General features: G+C 40.4%; 2 protein-coding genes across 2 annotated transcripts in view; both read left to right on the top strand.

Annotated features, from left to right (window-relative positions):
- Window positions 1–3,967: 3,967 nt before the first annotated feature.
- On the top strand, window positions 3,968–10,992 carry LOC127572665 (uncharacterized protein C9orf40-like). Its single transcript, XM_052020158.1, has 2 exons — window positions 3,968–4,372; window positions 8,183–10,992. The coding sequence occupies exons 1-2, from the start codon at window positions 4,049–4,051 to the stop codon at window positions 8,357–8,359; spliced, it is 501 nt and encodes a 166-aa protein (XP_051876118.1). The 5' UTR covers window positions 3,968–4,048; the 3' UTR covers window positions 8,360–10,992.
- Window positions 9,789–23,948, top strand: part of LOC127572915 (transient receptor potential cation channel subfamily M member 6-like) — a 110,695-nt gene continuing 96,535 nt past the window's right edge. The window contains exon 1 of the mRNA XM_052020643.1: window positions 9,789–9,845. Within this exon, the coding sequence (XP_051876603.1) occupies window positions 9,789–9,845 (57 nt within the window). The remainder of the gene's footprint in view (window positions 9,846–23,948) is intronic.

The raw sequence follows: 23,948 nt of genomic DNA on the forward strand, positions 1-23,948 counted from the left end.
ATCAAATAAAATTTTACCTATCCCCGTAAGAAGAAATTAAAACGGGTAACAAAAAAAAATTGGTCAGAGTTGTTTGAAGGAACATCTTGAAGGTTGAGAGCCAGAGATTTTGGGAGGAATTGTCAAAGCTTGACCATTGGCAGTTGAAGACACAGATACCAGGACTGGACCAGGATAATACAGCCAGAACAGGGTAAAGACAGATGTTTGATAGGATATGGGGAAATTCCAATGTCAGGGAGAAGCAAAGCCACGGAAGAATCCAAAGACCTGATAAAGGATTTTAAAATTCAACTACTGGCCTATGTTGGCTCCTGATGTCTCAGGAGACCACAAAGGTAATGAGTGTGAACAGGAATTGGTCTGGTTTCAAATTTGGCAAACAGAATCTTGGATCACCATAAGCTTATACAAGATGTGTAGGCAAGCTTGGAGATAACTGGAAATCATGTCCAGAGGTAACAAAAACACCTCTGAAGATTTTGGCAACAGAAGAGTTGGGATTGTGGAGTTCAGTGCTTGGAATTAGAATCATAATCAGGTATATTATCACTGACATATGTTGTGAAATTTGTTGTTTTATGGCAGTAGTTCAGTGCAAGACATAAAAATTATTAATGTTACAAACATAAATAGTGCAAAAGAGGAATAACAAGGTAGTGTTCATAGACCATTCAAAAATCTGATGGTGGAGGGGAAGAAACTGTTCCTGAAACACTGAGTGTGGGTCTTCAGGCTCCTGTACCTCCTCCCTGATGTTAGTAATGTGAAGAGGGCATATCCCAGATGGGGAGGGTCCTTAATGATGGATGCTGACTTCTTGAGGCGCTGACTTCTTGAGGCACCGCCTCTTGTGCCCGTGATGGAGCTGGCTGAGTCTACAACCCTCTGCAGCCTCTTTCAATCCTGCACATTGGAGCCTCCATACCAGGCAGAGATGCAACCAGTCAGAATGCTCCCCACCGTACATCTGTAGAAATTTGCAAGAATCTTTGGTGACATACCAAATCTCCTCAAACTCCTAAAGAAGTAGAGCCACTGGGGTGCCTTCTTCGTGATTGCATCAATGTGTTAGGCTCAAGACAGATCCTCTGAGATGTTGACGCCCAGGAATTTGAGGCTACTCACCCTTTCCATGAAGACTGATATGTGTTCTCCCGACTTCCTCTTCCTGAAGTCTGCAATCAATTCCTTGGTCTTGCTGACATTGAGTGCGAGGTTGTTGTTGTGACACCACTCAACCAGCCAATGTATCTCACTCCTGTATGCCTCCTCATTGCCATCTAAGATTCTGCCAACAACAGTGGTGTCACTGGTGATTTATATATGACGTTTGAGCTGTGCCTAGCCACACAGAAATGAGTGTAGAGACAGTAGAGCAGTGGGCTGAGCACGCATCCTTAAGGTGTTCTGGTGTTGATTGTCAGCGAGGAGGAGACGTTAGTTCCGATCCGCACTGACTGTGGTCTCCCAATAATGAATTCAAGGATCTAGTTGCAGAGGGAGATACAGACACCCAAGTTTTGAAGCTTGTTGATTAGTACTGAGGGGATGATGGTGTTGAACGCTGAGCTGTAATCAATAAACAGCAGCCTGATGTCTGTTTTGCTGTGTCTAGGTGCTCCAAATCTGCAGTGAGATTACATTCGCTGTAGACCTGTTGTGGCGGTAGGCAAATTGCAGTGAGTCCAGGTTGTTGCTCGGGCAGGAGTTAATACTAGTAATGACCAACCTCTCAAAGCACTTCATCACAATAGATGTGCCACTAGACGATAATTATTTAGATAGCTCACTCTGCTTTTCTTTGGCACCAGTATGATTGATGCCCTTTTGAAGCAGGTGGGAACCTCCGACTGCGGCAGTGAGAGGTTGAAGATGTCCTTGAACACTCCAGCCAGTTGGTTGGCACAGATTTTCAGTACCCTGCCAGGTACACCGTCAGGGCCTGACACCTTGAAAGGGTTCACCCTCTTGAAGGATGTTCTGACGTCAGCCTCCGAGACAGAGATCACAGGGTTGCCAAATGCTGTGGGGATTCGCACAGGTGTAGTGTTATATGTACAAAGGAAGATGGTTGTGGTTGTTGGAGGTCAATCATCCGAAGCTCAGCATATCACCACAGGAGTTCCTCGAGACGGTGTCCAGATCTAACTGTATTCAGCTACTTCATCAATGGCCATCTCCCATAAGAGAGAATGAAATCATCTATCATTGGCATTTAAAGGCAATACATTCGCAGAGTACCCCACCATCAATAGCCTGGGGGTCACAATTATTCAGAAACTCAATTGGACCTGCCACATAAATATAATGCCTACAAGCACATATCAAACGCAGGGTGCTTCCATCCAGGACAAAGCAGTTCAATTGAGTAGCACCTTATCAACCACTCTATATATCCATTCCCTCCATCCTTGGTGCACAGTGGCTGTAATGTGTGCTCTCTACAAAATACACTGCAGTCCTTTGACAATACCTCTTGAACTGTATCCTCTATCCCCAAGAAGGACAAAGGCACAATGGGAACACCTTCACCTGCTGGTTCCCCTCCTGGTTGCACACCATCCTGACATGGAAATAATCACCTGTGTCTTAATTGTTGTTGATTCTAAAGCCTCAAACCCCGCAGCAGTTCAAGATAGCAACTCATGGCCACTTTCTCAAGGACAATTAGGAATGGGCAATAAGTGCTGGCATTGCCAGTGACCTTACAATCCCAAAAATGAATTTTAAAATTCAGGTGTTTTTATAAGGTAAGTGAAAGTAGACAGCCTTGGTGATTTACTTTAAATAATTCTTATTACTTAATTATTTAAATTACTTAATTTAAATATTGTTTCCAATTCTATCTAGTCCCCATACCGTCATCCCATCACAGAATGCTTATTTGTCCCATTGCATGTGAGCGCTGGTTCACCAATCAGTGAGGCACATGGCAGCATCCACACAAAAAGCTGAAGGAACTCAGCAGGTTAAGCAGCAGCCCTGGAGGAAAATGGACAGTAGATGTTTTGGATCGAGAACCTTCATCTGGCCTGGTCTTGACCCAAAACATCGACTATCCACTTCCCTCCACAGATGCTGCCTGACCCACTGAGTTCCTCCAGCTTTTTGGATGTTGCTCCATATTCCAGCATCTGCAGTCTCTTGTGTCTCTACATGGCAGCATCTAACCCAGACATGCACATAAACTTTTCCAGGCATTTCTCTTGAAAGTCTAGAGTAAATTTCATCTTTATCCATTGATGTTGAATGAAAAGTTATCCACCTGCAGTAGTGATGCCAACCCAGTGATTGTCCGGGGTCTCCCAGAATTAAATACAATACCCCAATGAGTGACCCGGGACGTTCCATGCGTTCAGGTGCTGACTGAACCAACCTGAAGGCCGCATGCCTGGGGAGTGAAGCTCGGGTAGTTGGGGAGAGAGATTGGGCATTGGCACAGGTACAGTTGCACCTGTGAGGAGACAATTCCCCCTGCACCCCGGATTTGGGGGACACATGAACCCTGTTCGCAACTCAAACTGAGGGCTGAAGGGTTCCTTCCAGCTGGGCCCACACTGTTGGAAGTCAGCGACAGGTGTTTCCACCTCCCGAATAATCCAAACGGGAGTTGGCAGCTGTATCCTCATGCATTATCATGGTCCTTCTATTTATTATCATCATGCATTATCATGGTCCCTCTAATTATTCTCAAGCATTATCATGGACTGGTCCCTGTATTTATTATCCTCATGTATTATCATGGTCACTCTATTTATTACCCTCTAGACTCTACAGGACTGATCTGTGACCTGCAAATTCATCTGAAACGCCAACTTTGTTTCTGCCCCTGCTGCCTGACGTGCTCAGCACGTCCCATATTTTGTTCATTTCTGGATTTATCTTAACAATTTCGACCTCCAATCTCCGGGGGCACTACAGTATTTTTGTTTTGTTTTTTGTCGGAACGAGTCTTCTTGTCGAAGCTCTGGTTGGAAGGTTGGGGGAGTAAGAAAGGGTTTGAATTTAGTGGAGCGAAAAGCGGTGCAACTTTAAGCGCCAGCCGATGTCGAAGAGGAAAGCTGAAGACATTCTGTCGTGTTGCCCCGCCAGCAAACGCTTCATCTCCTTGTTCGTGGATTGCAAGAGTGTGGACCCGCTGCCCAGCTGCGGGCGGAGCACCAAGAGGGGGCTGTACGCGGCCGAGCTGGATCCAAGCAGGCTGCAGCCTGACTGCAAGCGAGCGGGGGGCGCCAGGCATGGCCCAAGTCCCTGGGATAGGAGCACGAACGGCAGCCCCTGGGTGCGGGGGGTGGAGGCGCAGCAGCGGCGGGACACCCGCACCAGCAGCGGCTTCACTGGTTCTGCCCCCAGAGCTGCACCGCCACCGGTGAGTCACGTTTGCAAGCATTGTACTTCAGGCAGATGTTGTTTCAAAGTGTTGGAGTTTGGTTGAAATTACTCTTTTGATATTTTTGCAGAATGAAATTGGTTAATGCAGTGGGGAAGGACTACAGTCTAGGATTCTTCTGCCACTGGAGATGGGGCGGGGGGGGGGGGCAGGGTTAGGCGAGGAAGCCCCTTAAGTGGTGTGAATATGGGATTGGGGTATCACCCTAGGGAGCCACACGAGTGGCATCGGTGCTGTGGTTTTTTTTAAAAAAGGTAACACTAACGATTGATCCGTACACGAATGTAAAGGTTTGCACTGTTTTAGTTTTGTATATAGTTTTTTTTATGATGAATAAAGTTTATTTTGTAAAAAAAAACTCGACATCCTTTCCAATGCATAGTAAGAGGTTGATGTATTAAAAGGCGAGTATTTAAGGAATTAAGAATGTATTTTTCAATGCCATCTATTGTGGGGCAAACGGGTTGTAGTCATCATTGTATGACATCAGAAGTTGTGCATGTTTCTTATTTTCAATAGGACAGTCCAATTGAAAGGAAAAGTGGTTTAATTTTCACATCCAAAACAGCTATTTAATCAACAAAAGGGGGAAATGGTTGGAGGGTTGCACGTGTGGTCCGTCCTCCCAGCGTGCAGCATGACAAGTTTCACCGAGGCAGGCTTTTCCCTGCGGCTGAGAATTGTAGGAGCACATACCTCCATGATCAAGCCAAGCACTTTCCAACTGGGAGCTGCCTGCTAGCACTGGTTACAGTGCAAGATTCCACTATGTGCCACTGCTCTGGATATTCACGAGCTGGCGCTCAGCGACTGCTGTTGTAAGTGTGTGACCTTCAGGGGAATTCCACAACAATACTGTCTTGGATTCATTCAGCCTGGGATTGATGTTTATATTATTGAACTGTCCACCCAAGTAGTCATCCTTCTGCACCCACATATCTCCCTTAACAATACCAGTCTCTTGCACATCCTGAATTCCCTCTCACCTCATATTGGTTATCCTTTAATCCAATAAACCTTTAAATTCTAGCATTTTCTTTCCATGCCCTTCTCTCTTGTCTATTGTCAGCTTTCATTCTACATCCCCAAGGACTGGATGGTATGTTTACATCAACATGATAATGGATATGCAATGATCAAAAGTTCTATTGCAACTACTGCATTTCCATTGATGACAATAAACCAAGATAGTCTGCCACAGATATCACAACTGAAAATGTCAATTGCTGATGTTGAAGGGCGTTCTGTGGCCTTACTTCTGGTGCTGCCATCTACTATGGAGCTTCTGAAAACACTGATTGTTATGGTGGTGTATCCCTATCCACAACCAGTGTCACAGTTTCTGTCAACAGCTAGTTTCTGCACATGCCATAATGAAGTGTTAAAGGCTTTAGTAACGTTTCTAGCATCATTAAAACGGAGCTCAGAGCACTCTACAAATCTTGTGGCCGTATCACCTCACCCAATACATCCTTCAGGATGCAACCATCTTTCATCCTGTGCACATTGTCTGAGCCAGGGATGTCTCCTTTGCTTGAAGAATGCTGGGAATTCTGGCATCGTTGCATCCGAGAGGGTCTTTATGTTGGAAAATTTTTCCATCCGTGAGATGCCAAGGATATGTTGCACTTTGCCAAAAGGTAGATTGCCTGTCATCTTCACGCTGTGGAACTTGCTGTATGCAAATTTCCTGCTGTGGTTGCTACAGCATGACAATGCTTGTACTTCAGAAGTGCTTCATTGGCTCTCTGTTCCCCTGAGGAAGACCCCCAGGGTCAAGGATAACTTACCACTATAATTGTATGGTGGCCAATGAGGCCAAAATGGGACCCACAGACTCTGCAATGAGAAGAAGGTACTTAACACGGTGTGTTGATAGAATGAATAGTTTGGGAGGCGGTGCACCCCTACTGCTGTTTTATGCTGGGCTTCTGTGTGCTCTCAACAAGTGGACACCCCATATTCCAGCTTCCCATCAATCAGCCTGCAGCCTAACCAAAATGCTTGAACCTTGAGCAGCCTGGCCTCAATGGATTGCGGTTTCCCAGTGCTCAACCGAGCAATCCACTAGTTGTGAATGTTGTTACTGCAAGACTGCCTTTAAACCCATGGAACCTTTGTCTCTTGCACTGTCCTTAAAGTCGCGCCTTTGTTTCTGAGACTGTTCCATCAGCTACTGCCACAGCTGGTAAGCACTTCATTGGTTTTGGCTGTAAAGCACTTCAGGAATCCTGAGATCACCTTTATATGAACACGTTGTTATTTTCTTTTGCTGTGGAGTATCAGCCTAGCTCATGCATTAAAGTTGATCATACTTTGTTGAAGTAGAGCAAAGTTTTTATAAGAATATGAATTGGATTGTCACTGGAAAAGTGAAGCAGGGCAGGCATCCTTTGGGACTATGGAACTCTGAAACCTGGGTAATTCAGCAGAGTACCAGTGAGGATGACAGCACTTCATTTGCCACAGAGTCAACAATATCTTTACCCCTTTAGGAAACAGAAGCCTGGAGACATTTTTTTGAAGCTGACCATGACTGATGGAGAAGTCAGTTTCCAGTAATTAAATAAATCTGGAATTAAAAACCAGGTACCATTAATGTGAACCACGAAACTACTGGATTGGTTATTTTAAAATAAATCCTAGTTGATTAGTATCCTTCTGAGAAGAAAATCTGTCATCCTTGCTTGGTATGGTCTATATGTGACTCTACACTCACCAATGCAGTTAGTTCTTAATAACCTGTAGTTAAGTAACAAGTATCACCCTTTGGCAGCAACACCATGTCCTGTGAATGAATAGAAAATGGGCAAAGTGGCTAAAATGTAGGAATAGTAAGGGATTCAGCAATCTGAGTGAGAGAGGCAGTATGGTGTGTGACCTTCTCAGGGACTGAGGAAAGGCATCCAGGAAAGGGATCAGAGCATGCTGTGGGGAAATGGGGAAGAGCCGACAGTCGTCGCCCATGTTGAAACCATCAATGTAGAGAAGATTGATTAGTACTGCAGTTGCGATTAAGGAACCGAGGAAGAAGCTAAAAGTAGGATTCAGGAGTTTGTAATATTTGGATCAGTACCAGGACCAAGCACTACTGTAAAAGTCAAGGTTGAGTTTATTGTCAAATGCAAAAGTACATGCATGCACAGTTGCAATGAAAAACTTACTCGCAACAGCATTACAGGTACATAGCATCAGATAAACAGCATTCACAAGAAAATCATAAATAAATCATAGACAATTTTTACAAGAAAGAACACAAAAAAAAAGTCCACTGTGGTGCAAAGTGGTTATAGAGTTGCTATACTGAGATAGTGATTAGGGTTGTGCAGGTTGGTTCAAAAAGGGAAATAGCTGTTCTTGAACCTGGTGGTGTGGGACTTCAGGCTTCTATATCCCCTGCCCGATGGTAGCTGCAAGAAGATGGCATGGCCCAGATGGTGGGGATCTTTGATGATAGATGTTGCCTTGAGGCAGTGCCTCATGTACGTACCACCAATGGTGGGGAGGAATGTGCCCGTAATGTATTACGCTGAATCTGGGAGCAGACATTGTAAGATATATCCTTATTTTTAGGAAATAAGGTATATTGTATAAAATTGTATAAATAAGATATATTGTAAGGAAATTGTAAGGGAGAGCTTCAAATTCTTAGGACTTTGGTATCAGTCTGGCTAGATGGACCTGTTCCAAATACGATGCTTTGCCTATCCTTTTTGATGTTTCATGTTTTATACTTGCGAGCTGGGTCTTGGCATTCTTTTAAAATAATTTGTATTATTTTCCTCCTAGAATGTACCATGGGATGAAGTGTCTTCTCAGTACAATTCATTTCAGTTTTGGAGAGTTCCTTTGCCTAAAATTGAGTTGGCTGAGATTGAGGATATTGGGCATATGAAGATGCCTGAAGAAATGCATTGTGATATTCCAGAAGAGGCAATAGAAATGGAGGTGGAGCTACAAAATTAAGATTGTCATAATGTTTAAAAATAAAATTGTTTCTGTATTTTGAAATAAATAATGCTAGGCATTTTCCCAAGGGAAAAGAGAAGGATGCAGCAGGCATCTTTGTTTTTTGTAAAAATGTTCATTCTTATCATTGACAAACTTTTTTGTGTATAGCATGTCTTGTGCTTCACAGGGTTTGGGGAGATATTAAAGAGCTTTAGGCTTTTAAAGGAACTGTACTGTGCAAGGATACATGTAATCCTACCATAAAATTGTAAATAAATGGGTCTTCAATATCTGATGCAGAGATTGAAATGATTGAAGTTATAGACATGAACTGATTCATTTCCATGGCACCTCGCCCAGGTAAACTACAGTTTTATGTTGGACTTCAGATTGTCACTAGGATTTGTTTTATGGCTGGTTCCTCCATGCTAGTTTTAATTTTCAATTGAAATACTGATGCTAAAACAAATGAGAGTTGGTTGAGTATCATTTCTACATTGTTACTAATCTAAACAACATTTGAATTTATTTGAGACTGCCTTCTCTCCAACTTTAATCTTTCTAGCTATTTTTTTTCCAGTTTGACGCACGCATCCTCCAGTATCTCATCCAAGTGATCAATGTTTATATTTGAGGGTATTTTTGTCATTCTTGGTGGGTTTCTGATGAGGTGTCAAAGCCAAGAATAAGTGAAACTGATGTCATGCCTTAAACCGATAGTGGGGGAGAAAAGCAAATAGTGGCCAAATCATCAGAGTTAACTCTGAAGATTGCAGCTGATATAACTTCTCTGGGATATGTTGGGCTGTTTTGAGTTTTATTTGTTAACATTAAATTGCTCTTAAAATGTTCTTTGTGTGAAGTACCACCATGGACCCAACCAGCCCAGCCTTTACAATCTAAAGTTATATAAAGATCAGAGATGAAAAGAGAAGAAAGAACCAAAGGAAGCCATATGTTTACATTTTTAATGAAGGTTTATACTTCAGGCTTTTATGATTAATTTGTTGTAACAAGGCTACTGATATTTTAATAAAAGAACAGGTTTTTCCCTTGAATGTGATAAGGTTATTGAGATTAAAGCTCATAAATGTTTAGAATATCAACAGTTGTAAATTCATTGATTTGCATAATGAGCTGAAGGAGAACTATGGGCTTGAATGATTTCAATTTAAGTTCAAGTTTATCTTGATTTTATTTTGCTATTTGCAGAGAAAATTTTGGGAGAATACTTTTTTTTCCCAAAGTATTTTTGAATTCCTATGATACCAACATGCTGGAATGTAATTTTCTTCATCTTGAGTATTCCTGCTATGCTGATGTAATGCTCCCTGCATTGTTAAAGCAACTCTATCGGAAATAATAGGTACTACAACCTTGGGGCTCGACCCATGGAATCTCAGGGAAATCATCTAATAGGCTGGCGATGCAATTTAGACTCCAGATGGGAGCTCCCGAACAATTCCACCTGGTCTATGGGATTGGGCCAGATGATGTGTGGGTGAGTTTTTCCTACGCCATTGGAGCCAGAAGGAGGAATGTTTTATCTCAATTAGTATGAAAATTAACATTTTTAAAACATTGATTTTTCATGAGGTCTTTAATTTATTTCCCCAAAATAGAGTTTTTGAGCAAACTCTATTTTCCACTAGATTATCCTTTCCTCTTCAACACAGGAGAAGTATATTTTGTTCATCCTTGACAGACGTACAGATAGTTATTTTGCCAAAATGTTAAAGAATGTCATTTAATACTTGAAATGGAGGTCTATTTCGAAGTTGTATGAGTGAATGCATTTACAGTTTGTTTTGAATTTTCAGCTGTGTAGGTGTCAGCTACAAGTGGGATAAATTGAATTTCTACTCTAAGATTCTTCCCGGTGTTCAAGTCTTATTTATCAAATGTTTTTCTTTTCTGTTCTCCACTCTCCTCTCCATGCAACCCTCCTTCATTCCACATCTCAAACTGTCGAATAAAGGGAGATGGGATCCCTTTGGCAAAAAAAGGAGGAAAATTAACTAATTTGATTCGGGGTCCCATTGGAATGATCATTTTCTTTGCAGAACCTTGCAACTTGAAAGTTACTAGTTTATGCCTGGCAACAGGAGATAGTAATGAAATTGTCAATCTACAATTACAACAGAAGCAGATGTACAACTTTTTTTTCCACATCCCTAAAGCTCAGTGACACAAGCACTTGGAAAACAGAATCAAATCTACATACTCTTTAGTTGGTGTAACTATCTAAAACAAAGTACTTGTTATTTTGATTCATTTACACTGTGTGTAATAAGTGTTATATTCACCCCCCCCTTTAACTAAATGAGATACAACAGACGTTTCATTTTGCTCTGAAGCTATTTACCAAAATCAGCACCAATTACTGACTATCCAAATACTCTGCAGTAACTGTGACTGACCAGTTATGTCAGTGATCGAATGTTCAGTGCTTCATCTTTCCGCTCAAGAAATTACTGATTTAATTTACATTTTAAAAATCAGAACAAAATCCTATCTATTTTTCCTGTGGATATATTAACTTTGCAGTTCTACTCCACTATGTTTTCCTTTTTTTTTACTTCTCTAATTTCCTTTTAAATACAGTGATAACTCGTGCATTTCAAATTCTGATAATTGTGAAGATTTTAAAAAAACCTTTCCCTACTTTTGGTATTGTCAATATGTTCATTTTTGTACCCTTTTGGGGCTCTGTTTTGAAATTAATAAAATCTTGAATAACATGTTTTTAGTTATTTGATCCCAGATCTAATTTGTTTCAAATGGTTTGCCTTTACTAGTTTTACTTAAATCACTTAAAGGCAGGGATATGGAAGAGTTAAATGCATTGGCCACTAATATTTGGAGTGCATATTGGAAAGTGCAATAGTAACAGGATAGTGTTTAAGCAGGAATTGTGCACTCAGTGAAGTATGTGAGTGCCCAATATACTAACCAGGTACTACATACTATGTGGAAGTTGGTACTTTGGAAATCTATGGATGCTACACTGTAATGACTTGAATAATCTTTTAGAACTTAGCTGAGAGCCATGAATTTGTCAGAATCCATGAATCACTTAAGGGCTTTGCATACTTTTATAAATGGTGTGGCCTCTCTAATCCTTTAAGAGTTTTTTTTTGTTATTTAATGATGCAGTTTCTGTGGAGAGAGCAATTTCATATGATGAAATAAATGCTAGAGAGGTGGCCTTAAGACATTTTATTGTGATATTGGTTCACCTGATGTGCGTGCGCAATTGTAATTCAGAGGAAGTTGTCTCAGAGTTAGTATCAGCTTAACCCCATTTTAAAGATGGAACCTTTTGCAATTGTTCAGGGAAAGCAACTGGACTAACACTATAAAGGTGGTTAATAGGCATGGTCAAGTAATGTAACTTTAACAGTTTTGCAATTTGGCAGATCAGTATTTACTAAATTTGTTGCATCAAAAGTTGTAAGGTATTGGATAAATCCAACTCTAGGTATGGACCATTTCAGAGGAAAGTGGGGAGAAATAACTAATTGTGTGCTCTATTATAAAGTCCGTACAGTCGAAAACAGTTTTCCCTTCCCCATTGACTACTATAAATAAGGTACAGCAGTAGGCTTCAGTAGCAGTAACTTCTCTACCACTGACATGAGACTCACCAGTCTATAGTTTCCAGGATTATCCCTATTTCCCTTCTTGAATAATGGAACAACATTAGCGACTCACCAGTCCTCTGGGACCTCGCCTGTGGCTAGAGATGACACGAAGATCTTGGTCAAGGCCCCAGCAATCTCATCTCTTGCCTCTCTTAATAACTCGGGGTATATCCCATCAGGCCCTGGGTACTTATCCATCTTAATATTTTTAAGGGACCCAACACTAGCTCCTTCGTTATCTCAAAATGCTCTAGCATATTAGCATGCTCCACACTGATCTCCCGATCTTCCACATCTTTTTCCTTGGTAAATACTGATGCAAAATACTCATTTTGGACTTCTCCCACATCCTCTGCCTCCAAGTACGTTCCCTCCTCTATCCTTGCATGGTCTTACCTGCTCCCTAGTTATCCTGTTGCTCTTGATGTATGTATAGAATACCTTGGGATTCTCTTTAATCCTACTTGCCAAGGACTTTTTGTGGCTTCTCCTGGTTCTCCTAATTCCCTCCTTGAGTCCTTTACTGGCTTGTTTACAATCCTCAAGGGCTGTTTGATGTTAGCTTCCTAAACCTTACACACGGTTCCTTTTTATTCTTGACTAAATTCACCACCTCTCTTGTCATCCAAGGTTCCCCTACCTTGCCATCCTTGTCCTTCCTTGTTCCTGAAACATACCTGCCCTGTACTCTGTGCGGTTGGTCTTTAAACATCCTCCACATGTCAGATGTGGACTTGCCCAGAAACACTGTTCCCAATTAACTGTCCCTAGTTCCTGCCTAATACTCTTGTAATTTACCCTGCTCCAATTCTCTACAACCCTGTAACCCTCTCCAACTTTGTTCTCTAAGGGGCCAATATTCACTAAAACCTTTCTTTTCCATTTATATATATTTGAAGCAGTTCTCATTCTCACTTTTAGTATTTCTCACCAGTTTGTCCTCACGGTTTTTTTTCTCGATTTTTTTTTTCTCGGCTTCCTTTCCTGGATTCTGAATTATTCCCAATCCTTAGGTCTACCACTAACTTTTGTCACCTTATAAGTTGTCTCTTTCAACTTAATATACCCCTTAGCTCGTCCTGCCCCTACCCCTAGCCTTTCGAGTCTTTCCTCCTCATTGGGATATATTTTTGCTGGGTGTTATGAATTATCATCTTAAATGTCTTTCATTGCTTGTCTTTTTGATAATCTATTTGCCCAGTTCACTTAAGTAAACTTTAGTCTCATTCCTTTGTAATTCTTCTTATTTATGTTTAACACACTTTTTCAGACTCTCAAATTGAAAACTAAATTCTATCATGTTATGATTTCTCCTAGAGATCTTTTATTCTGTCTTACAGATTACCACATCCAAAATAACCTGTTCCCAGGTTGGTTCCATAATGTATTCCTCTGGGAAACAGTCTCAGATACACTCTCATGGCCAATTTCCAATCTGATGAACCCAGTCTACAGGAAGGATAATGCACTTGATGTATACTCGAAGTAGACTATATAGGTCGGTGCAACATCGTGGGCCGAAGGGCCTGTACTGTGCTGTACTATTCTATGTTCACTCCTTTTTTTAAATACCCCATTATCTCATTCCTGCAGTTTGGCTTTATTTGGGGTGGGGGGGGGGGTCATATACAATATTACTACCACTGTCTTCCTTTCCTTACTACATTTTACCTCCACCTACATGGACTGTACATCTTCTAAGGCTCAAGTGCCATCTATAAATTTGCCATTGACACCACTGTTGTTGGTAGAATCTCAGATGGCGATGAAGAGGCTTACAGGAGTGAGAAAGATTGGCTGGTTGAGTGGTGTCACAACAACCACCTCACACTCAGTGTCAGCAAGACCAAGGAGCTGACTGTGGACTTCAGGAAGGGGAAGTCGGGAGAACACACACCAGTCCTCATTGAGGATGAAAAGCTTCAAGTTCCTGGGTGTCATTGTCTCAATCCTGGGCCCAACACATTGATGCAATCATGAAGAAGGCATGCCAGTGGCTCTGCTTTGTTAGCAGTTTGAGGAGATTTGGGATGTCACCAAAGACTTGAAAATTTCTATAGCTGTATGGTGGAGAGCATGCTGATTTGTTGCATCACCACCTGGTATGGAGGCTCCAATGCACAGGATCACAAGAGGCTGCAGAGGGTTGTAGACTCAGCCACCTCCATCACGGGCACAACCCTCCCTATCACTGAAGACATCTTCAAGAGGTAGTGCCTTGAGAAGGCAGCATCCATCACTAGGGACCCTCACCATCCAGTACATGTCCTCTTCTAATTACTACCATCAGGGAGGAGGTACAGGAGCCTGAAGACCCACAATCAATGATTTTGGAACTGCTTCTTTGTCATCAGATTTCTGAACAGTCCATGAACCCATGAACACTGCCTCGTTATTCCTTTTCTTTTTGCATGATTTATTTATTTTTGTAATTTATAGATTTTTATGTCTTTGCACTGTACTGCTGCCGCAAAACAACAATTTTCATGTCATATGGCAGTGACGATAAATCTGATTCTGATTGTGTCTCTCTCACTGTGTACTGTGCTCTTTCATTTGCACTACAACAGACTTTTGTTTTGCACTTCAATGGGTGTTTTTTTTCTAATTGCGTTCATTCTTGTAAAAATTGTGTATATGTTTAATTTATGTTTTTCTTGTGTATGCTGCTTATCTGATGCTATATGCCTGTGATGCTGCTGCAAGGAAGATTTTCATTGCACCTGTGCATGCATGTACTTGTGTTTATGACAATAAACTCGACTTTGACTCTTTTAGTAACATGGCCATGCCAATTTTACCCCATCGGAGGCATCACCCTCTCTGCAGCTTAACGAGTTTCCTTCCTGCTTCTGATGAATGGTCTTTAGCCTGAAATATTGGTTCTGTTTCTCTTCCTACAGATATGGCCTGACCTGCTGAGTATTTCCAGCATGTTCTGTTTTTATTCCACAATGAATAATCCCAAAAATATCACCTTTTAAGGTCCTGTTTTTTAAATTTATCTCCCAGCTCCCTGGATTCAGCTTGCAGGGCTTCATCCCTTTTTTTCTTTGGTACTGATAAGGTGCACAATCCCTCCCCATCCAGAATGTGCCACGACCACTCTGCTTGACCCTAACACCAAAGAGGCAATGTGCCATCCCAGGGTCATGTTTGTGACAATGGAAGTGCGTGCCTATTTCCCTTCCAACTTAATTACCTATCACTATTACAATCCCACTCTTTTCCCTCCTCTCCTGTGCAGCTGAGCCACTCTGGGTGCCACGGATGTGGCTCTTCCTGCATTCCCCTGAGAAAATATCTCCCTCAATGGTATCCATAATGGTGTATCTAATGGAGAAGAAGGCGGCACCAGGGAACTCCTGCGGCACCTTTTGCCTTCTACTCAGCCTGGCGGTCACCCAATTCAAGAATTTGGAAAGATCAAAGGAAAATCCAACTCCACTTTTTTGTTAAATTAATGTTACCAATGCCTTCAGGGGACATAATACAATTCCCCATTCCATAACTGTATTTGCTTGGCACAACACTAAAATATGGTTTTGCATTTATTATGTTGTTTCTGAATCAAAAGCAGGTGCCTCTACCACATTTTTTGTTTCTGCCTCACACTTTCAACATCATCACATGTATTTTGCACCAATAGATATGTGTCCTGATTGAAGTCAATCAAGCATCATAGTGAGTAGCGCTCAATATTCATGCATGTCGGTTTTCTAAAGTAGGAAATTTAAACACTTCAATCAGAGAATATTGTCAACCTGCATCCAAACTCTATTGTACCATTTCCTTAGTTAGTCCATTCATTTCTAATTGATTGTGACCTTGGCTTTTATTCTCTGTACTAATGTCATGAGATGTCCTTTTCTTTCTACTTACTTGTAAAGATTCATATCGAGCAGCCCAATCTATTCTTCACGTTCATATTTCAGTGTTATGTTCCAGCAATTTATTGTATGTTTTCACTTCATGTAAACATCGTTCGAACATTTCAGAATTCCATGGCTGCCTTTTGCTGCATCTACTTATTAACTCGGGCTACTATTATAACTTTGTTCTTGCTTTCTCAATAACCGAATCTCCCTGCCAGATTGGGGATTCTTTGTTAATAGGTATCCCCATGGTTTTATTTTCTTATGCAAATGAGTCATATATCTTCACAGTATTTATTTTAAAATCAAGAACAATAAGTAATAACCAAAATAATAACCTTATTTCTTTAACAGTTGTTATGGTGCTATTATAAATTGGGATAATTCTAATTATCTTTGTTGGATTTTTATTATATTGGCAGGTGCAAACTTCTAACCAGTAATGTGAAGGTTGACTCAGGGTTTGCTACCACTGAAAATTGACAATTTATTTCTATTCCCGGGGTATGCTCAGGTAAGTAAATCTCTCACCACAATCAATGAAAATCATCCACAACTTATCCCCATGGGAATCCTGGCCCTGGTGTCTATATCGGTGCTGGTATACAATTCCTATAGAGAGATATGCACGAAGCAATACTCGGTAAACATTCTTCGCTATTTCTCTTTTTGGATCTCCAGGACAATTCGAGAAATTTATGCTGGAATCGACGCATCAATTCATCCCGCGTTGTGCAGATTCCATTTGAAAATACCACTGTAACATTCTCATTCCGGAGTCGTCAATAGTAAAAGGAATTATCTACAGTTTTTGTTTAAATCGATCCCTTTTATATAAGGTTGCTACGAAGGAAGTTTGCTTATTTGTTGCATTCAAAACTGAGCATTCCTTTGCTACTCGGCTTCAATTCCATAAACTTCTGCCAAACTAAAACTCGCCGGAATTTATTGGAGATAATTCATGTCATAAATTGGAACTAATGAAATTGAAACCATAATGTTTAACTGCGTTTGCACTATCGGAGCTATAAACCCACGAGGTGTGATTCAATATGCAGGCTCCAGGTGGCATCGAGCGAAAACCATCGTATACAGAATCCTTAAAGTCAATCTCGTCGCCTTGTACAATTATGATTCCTGGAAAAGCCTTTGGGCATTTAGACAGAAATCTAAGTAACCTGCGGATGTCACGAAAATCGGCTGTTATATTTTATTGCTTGCATCACAGTTTAAAGTCGAGGAAACCTTTGCTGTGTGCCCATTTAAAACTGAACGCTTTATTCTTCATAATGCTGAAATTTCTGGGTTGGAAAAGTTGGATGAGTGAGTCAGAGAAACATTAAACTTTCCAATTTAATGGTCAGTGCAGACTCCTGTTTGACTTTAGGTTTTTGTGGATTCAGCATGGTAAGTTTTTAACTTTTTGTTCAACTTGATAGGGAATTCCAGCATTCTAATAAAATTTTAAGTGTTGTAAGTTCCGCTTTTAGGCATTGGATTTAAAATGCTATTGCAAAATATTGTCGAAACATATTGATACGTTGACAATTTAATCTAATGCGATTAATTTCTTTCAGAGCACATTACTGTTAGGTGTGGAAGCTTGTAAGGATGTGAGCACATAATTTGGTGTTATTAAAATGTTTAATAATAGATTTACTAATTCTAATATATATTGCTAAACATTTGGCCAATTTAAAACTTCTATATTACCGATCAGATCTTAAAATTCAGGTTTATACCGATTGTTTTTGTGTGTGTGTATTTTTGAAGTCATTGGAAATAATATTACAATCCGACATCTCAAGTAAATACTTCGATATTGCACTTACAGTGGGGTGAACTAACACCCAGAGGTCAGTATTGAAGATGTTCTCTCAAACTCGTTTCCAGCTGATCCCGTGACTGTAACTTTGTCTATTCAAAGTGAAAGTGTGCTGGAAACAAAATTCTAGCTTCAATTTGTGAAGGAAATGTGGTTTGATGTTCTGCCTTAACAGATCACTTATTCTTCTGAAAAGTTACTTTGAGCAAATGTTTCGCAAACTGAAGCGGGTGCGATGTCCCACACGACCAGTGTCACCCATCTATTTTCCCAGCTTACTAGGTCTCTGGTTTACCAGGAAATTTTGAATTATGAAGCATTCCATCCAAGTCAGTATGAAGGAGCCACAATCTTAGAGTGTGGACTAACATTCTTTCCCGAGTTCGTTTACACCTTCAACATTCATGTATATTAATTACATTTACGTATACGAGGAACATGGTTATTGTCAGTCCTATAATAATGGAAGGTGGCATTAAAAAAAAACTGGAGATGCTGGAAATCTAAAACAAAAAGCGAACATACTGGAACTATTCAGGAGGTCGGGCAGCGTCTGTGGAACAGAATTAACCTTTCAGGTCAAAGACCCTTCCCTTAAATGGAAGGTGCCTTTTTCATGAAGAACGAGATGTTTTAGTTATTCTTTAGCGGAGTTTTAGTCTGTAGCCCAATTACTTTCAAATAATTAACATTTGGAAAATGCAAATATTATTTATACTCCCAATATTTTATTGTCAGTATAAATACAGAAAAAAATAATAATAATTGAGAAATGTGTGCATACCTAGTGACAACACGTGGCAAACGAAAGCTTTCTCCCATTTCTCTTCTCACCACACTGTTGTGGCAGTCAGGTTGGTACAGCTATTTATTTGTTCTGCACGTAGCAAGTTAAGCGATGGAGAAATAGAAGGTTAAGTGGTAGCTTAACCTAGAAACATCCAATTGATTACAAAAAAACGATTACTAGACAGAAAGAAAGAGGTGTCTATTTGTTTGCGATTGCTTACCTTAAACTCAATCGCAGAAGGCACTTTAGCCATTCGTGTTGTTGGATACTAATGGTAACATTGCTGTTAGTCTGCAAGAATTCTGTAATATCTTTTATCTTTTATATAAAAGAAAAACACGATTCTCCTAACATTCTCTTCGCAGTCTTGTGGCAACAAAACAAAAGCAGGGCACACACGAAACTAATTTAATCTTGAACCCAACTCCCAGAATTTAGTGCCGTTACGTTTGATAGAAGCGTCCAGTTGAGCAGATAACAGATTAAATTCATACTGATTTTCAGAACAATTGACAAGGAGTCATTGAATCGTACAGGCCCTTCAACCCACCACGTCATGCCGACCTTTTTGTCCATTAATCCCATTTGACCTCATTAGGTCCTTATCTTCCATGCCTTGCCTATTTAAATATCCGTCTAAGTGACTCTTAATGATTGTATCTGACTCAATGGTGGGTAATCTTACAGAGGTGTATAAAATCACTTTTTCACCCAGACAGTGGTCAGTATATGGAATTAACTGCCAGAGGAAGTGGTTGAGGCAGGTACATTAACAACATTTAAAAGGTACTTAGGACAGGGACATGGATAGGAAAGGTTTAGAGGGATATGGGCTAAACGCGGGCAAATGGGACTAGTTTAGATGGGAATCTAAATTCCCATTCCGACCATGCTGGTCGGCATGGACCAGTTGGGCCGAAGGGCCTGTTTCCGTGCTGTATGACTCTATTCTACTTCCTCCTCTGGAAACAGTTCCTGATATCAAACACTCTCTGTGTAAGAATCTTATCCCTCAGATCCCCATTGGAAAAAATATTTTGACTATCTACCCTATCCATGCCTCTCGTAATCTTAATTAGTTTGGGACTAAGCATGTTGAGTAGCATGGAAACATAATTGGGTGGTTAGAAGGTTGGCTGATTGGTAGAAAATATAAAAGTTTATGATAAATAGGGCTTTGTTGGATAACATTTGTTGGAAGTTGCGCTTTCTATTTCAAAAGCAAAGGCGATAGTGTAATTATTTGAAAACGTTATGAACACCGCGATGATCCGGGATTATAAAACATTTGTTGAATCTTGCATATTGAACTGCTGATCATCAGAGTCATGACCTGAAACATTCTGTTATATTTGCATCAGACCAATGTAGCCACCCCCGGGGTTCAAGGATCAGCACGGTTCAATCAATCTCGCAATCATATAATAGTATGAAGTGTCGGGTAATGGTGGCACTGTGTGATTTAGGATCTCTGGAGAGATTCCTCTCTCTCTTAATACTTTGGAAGTCGACGAGCTTTCATTTTGGTAATAGGGCCATCCAAAGATATCTCTCGCCCCCTCAAAGAAGAAGAATTAAATGAAGGTTCAGTGTAAGGTACTGTATTCTGCCATGATCTGGAAAGCCAGAACACTTTCCTCGTGCACCAACGGCAATCTAACTCTACTTATTCATTTAGTTATACGTACACGGCATTTATTGTTCATCCTTGTACTTGCGTCGACGGCATTTACTGTCCATCCTTGTACCTGTGTTGAATGGCGGTGTAATATTGGGGTAGTATTCTGTAGTACGAGTTCGCAATGTTTGTAGAAAGCGTCTCGAGCGAGTCCATGGATCCTGTTTAATACTTAACCTGCATACTTTCACCTTATGTGATTCCAAAGTTCATTTCTTGTCTCAGGAAGAGCTCCTTGGCCCCATTTCACGTGAAGAGAGTGGGTAAACATGGCTTAGCTCTGAAATCGGCAGTGCAAAGCAAACGTATAAACATATTTGTAGAGAGATCACAGCAACAAATTGTAGATGGAAGTTGTTTTGGAATGTATTTTACTTTGTCGGTGTTGAGGAAGTGCGCGGAAGCAAAGTTACAGTGTTACTTTAGACAGGATCGTTGTCGACAGAAGATGCATGTTTTAATCATTCAAATGGATGCATGAATGAGTTGCATTATTATTCCTGAGTGGTTTTCCTTTTGCCTTTATTTCCAGCAAAATTTGGGAAAACCGTGCATTTCAAATCGCCTCCATCACTATCAATCACGCTGCCAGTTCCGGCAGACTGTGTTATCATGGTCTTTACGTTTAAATCTAGAGCACTGGTAAATACCAAGCCCCGAAGAAGGACCCTGCATATAGCTCCCCAGGAGCTTGTGTTTTGTCCTCTGGCCAATTTTAGTCCAGTTTAGCACACTTCTTTCTGCTTTTTATTTTACTGATCAACCTGCCACGTGGGACTTTGTTAGCTTCTCAAAACAATCATTCAAGTTAGTGAGGTCGTCTTACCCGAACCACGACAACTGTCCTTGATTAAATTTTGGCTCTCTTATGGTGTCTCTCGGAATAATTTGCTCATTAATGATGTTAAACTGTAGTTACTCGGTATGTTCTCTTTACTTTTAACAAACATTGGTAGTACATAATTATTCTTCTAACTCTCCAACCAAAGAGGACTGGAAAAGGTAAGTCAGCCCCTGCACTATTCTTTCCTTTGCTTCTTTTAAGAACTTGGGATGTATTTTAGCTGGGCTGGGTGATTAATCCACTTTTAAAGATGCTAACTGCTAAACATGCTCTCTATGTATCTATTGTTTCTGTTACATATTCTTCCTCCTGAAACTCAAGGCCTTCACACTTTCCATGAAGACCAGTTCAAAGTATTCATGTGGAATGATGGACATATCTTCCACCTCAACAATGTGCTGTTTTGATCAATAATAAGACCACAGGCCAGTGAACCTTCCATCAGTGGTAGGCCAATTATTGGAGAAAATCCCAACAGATAGGATTTATGTACATTTGGAAAGGCAGGGGCTTATCAGGGATAGCTAGCATGGCTTTGTGCAGGGGAAATCTTGCCTCACTAATGTGAGTTTTGTCAGGAGACAACTAAGAAGGCTGATAAAGCCAGGGTGCTCGATATTGTTTATATAGACTTTAGTAATGCATTTGACAGGGTCCCAATTTGTAGGCTGGTCCAAAATGTTAAAGCACATGGGAACCCAAGGCAAGCTGGCTAATTGGATCCAAAATTGGCTTGGTAATAGAAGGCAGAGGATAGTGGTCAAAGGATGTTTCTTCTGATTGGAAGTCTGTGACCAATTGTGTACCACAACGATTGGTGCTGGAACCCTTGTTGTTTGTGATATATATTAATGGATGTGAATGTAGGAGATATGATTAATAAGTTTGCAGAAGGCATGATAATTGGTGGTGTTGTGGTAGTGAGGAAGGTTGTCTAAGGCTACAGCAGGATATAGATTAGATGGAAAGTTGGGTGGAACAATGGCAGTTGGAATTTAATTGCATCAAATGTGAGGTGGTGCTTTTTGGAAAATCAAATGGGGTAGGAATATACAGTAAAGAGTAGAGTGTAAAAGGATGTTGATGGAAAGAGGGATCTTGGAGTTCAAGTCCATAGTGTTCTGGAAATAGCAACAGAGATAGATAAGTTGGGAAGAAGGCATATGGCATGCTTGCCTTCATAGGTCGACTATAGAATATAAAATCTGAGATGTTATGTTCCAATTTTACAAAACACTGTACTTGGAGTATTGTGTGCAGTTCTGGTCAGCACACTATAGGAAGGATGTAGTTGTACTAGAGAGAGTGCAGAGGAGATTCACCAAGATGTTGCTTGGGTTGGAGGACTTTAGATATGGAGAGAGATAAGCTAGGTTGAGTTGTTTTCCCTGGAACAAAGGAGATTGAGGGGTAACCTGATAGAGGTATATAACATTATTAGAGTCATCTATAGGGTAGATAGTCAGAATCCTTTTTCCCAGGGTAAAGGTATCAAAAAGGAGGACATCGGTTTAAGGTGAGAAGAAAAAGATTTAAAGGGGACTTGAGGGCTTTTTTTTTTACACACAGAGTGGTTGATATCTGAAATTTGCTGGTGGAGTCAGATACAATCGCTATGTTTAGACAGGCACTTAAATAGGCAAGGCGTAGAAGAATATGGATCTAATCTGGGCAAATGGGATTAATATAGATGGGCAAAAAGGTTGGCGTGGATGTGATGGGCAGAAGGGCCTTTCCTGTGCTGTTCCACGCTGTGACTCCATGACCTACTCTGTTAACCTCTTTCCATTTCATTTAGTTATAAAAGATTTTTGATTTTACCTGAAATTATTTTTTCATGTAATTTCTTTTGGTTCGCTATATTTATTTTAGTTTCATCTTTGCACTTTTTCTACTCCCCAGACCTTCATAATTCTGAACCTAATTCTAATTCTGTTTTAACCTACTCTGTATTTTCATCAAAATCCATGCCATCCAGATTTGGGGGGGTTAGCTCTTCTATTGGAGACATATAGAGTGAGGGCCTGAGCCCTCATTCTCTCCACCTTGAGTGGTTCTTGGTGGTCTGACACTAATTTACCTTCAACTAGCTGATTCCAACATATGTTGGCTAAGTCATTTCTCAGACTAAGCAAATTAGCCTTACACTAATTTAAAATTGCAACTTAATCCATATTTATAACAATGTTAAATCTAACTAAATCTTGTTTGTCAACTGCAAGTTATTCCCCACTGCCAGCCTTTCCACAGCCTCAGGTTCTTTCCAAAACCTCTCCCTTTCCTCTTCCTTCTCTTGTTGGGCTTGCTATATGTTGATTAAAAAATTCCCTTAAATTCATTTCAAGAATTGCATATCATTTAAATCCTTTGCTTTCTTACTTTCCTAATTTATGGAGTAGTTGAAACCCTAACTTAGAGACTTGAGTATCTAAATTTAGTCCAGTAGACCATTGTAATGTGAGGGGTCTCTTGTCTTTTGGAGGAAATGCCCTACTAGTCCTTATCTCTCCTGCAGTGGGCTTAAAGGGTACTGGTCACTATTTAAAAGAACAGGGTTTTCACATGTGCCTTGGTCAATAGTTATTCATCAGTCAAGATCTCCAGAGCAGGTTATTTGATTATCATCATGTTGCTATTTGAGAGAAAATGCTATACATAAATATTAGTGCATTAATAAAGATATCTTATTTCTTGCATTGCAACAATAGCTGAAGAATTTCACCGGTTGTAAAATACTTGGGACATTGGTAACTGATACTAATTGTGCTATGTAAATACTTTGTTAACATTCACCTTCTTTCAAGATGTGGATTCCTTTGTTACCATTACTTCAAATTTGGATAATGCTTTCAGAAGTGTAAAGCGATTTGGTAGAACACTGCATGAAAGTTATAACTCGTACGCTGAATTTAAGCATTTGTAAGCTTTTCCACTTGAAACTTCAACTT

The sequence above is a fragment of the Pristis pectinata genome, chromosome 7 (genome assembly GCF_009764475.1).
Source record: "Pristis pectinata isolate sPriPec2 chromosome 7, sPriPec2.1.pri, whole genome shotgun sequence".
In the NCBI taxonomy this organism is placed as follows: Eukaryota; Metazoa; Chordata; class Chondrichthyes; order Rhinopristiformes; family Pristidae; genus Pristis; species Pristis pectinata.

What these genes read in the sequence shown, in the direction of transcription:
- LOC127572665 (XM_052020158.1), top strand. Translation starts at nt 4,049, where the DNA reads ATGTCGAAGAGGAAAGCTGAAGACATTCTGTCGTGTTGCCCCGCCAGC. An exon ending in CCAGAGCTGCACCGCCACCG is followed by an intron (nt 4,373 to 8,182) that starts GTGAGTCACGTT and finishes TTTTCCTCCTAG; the next exon opens with AATGTACCATGGGATGAAGT.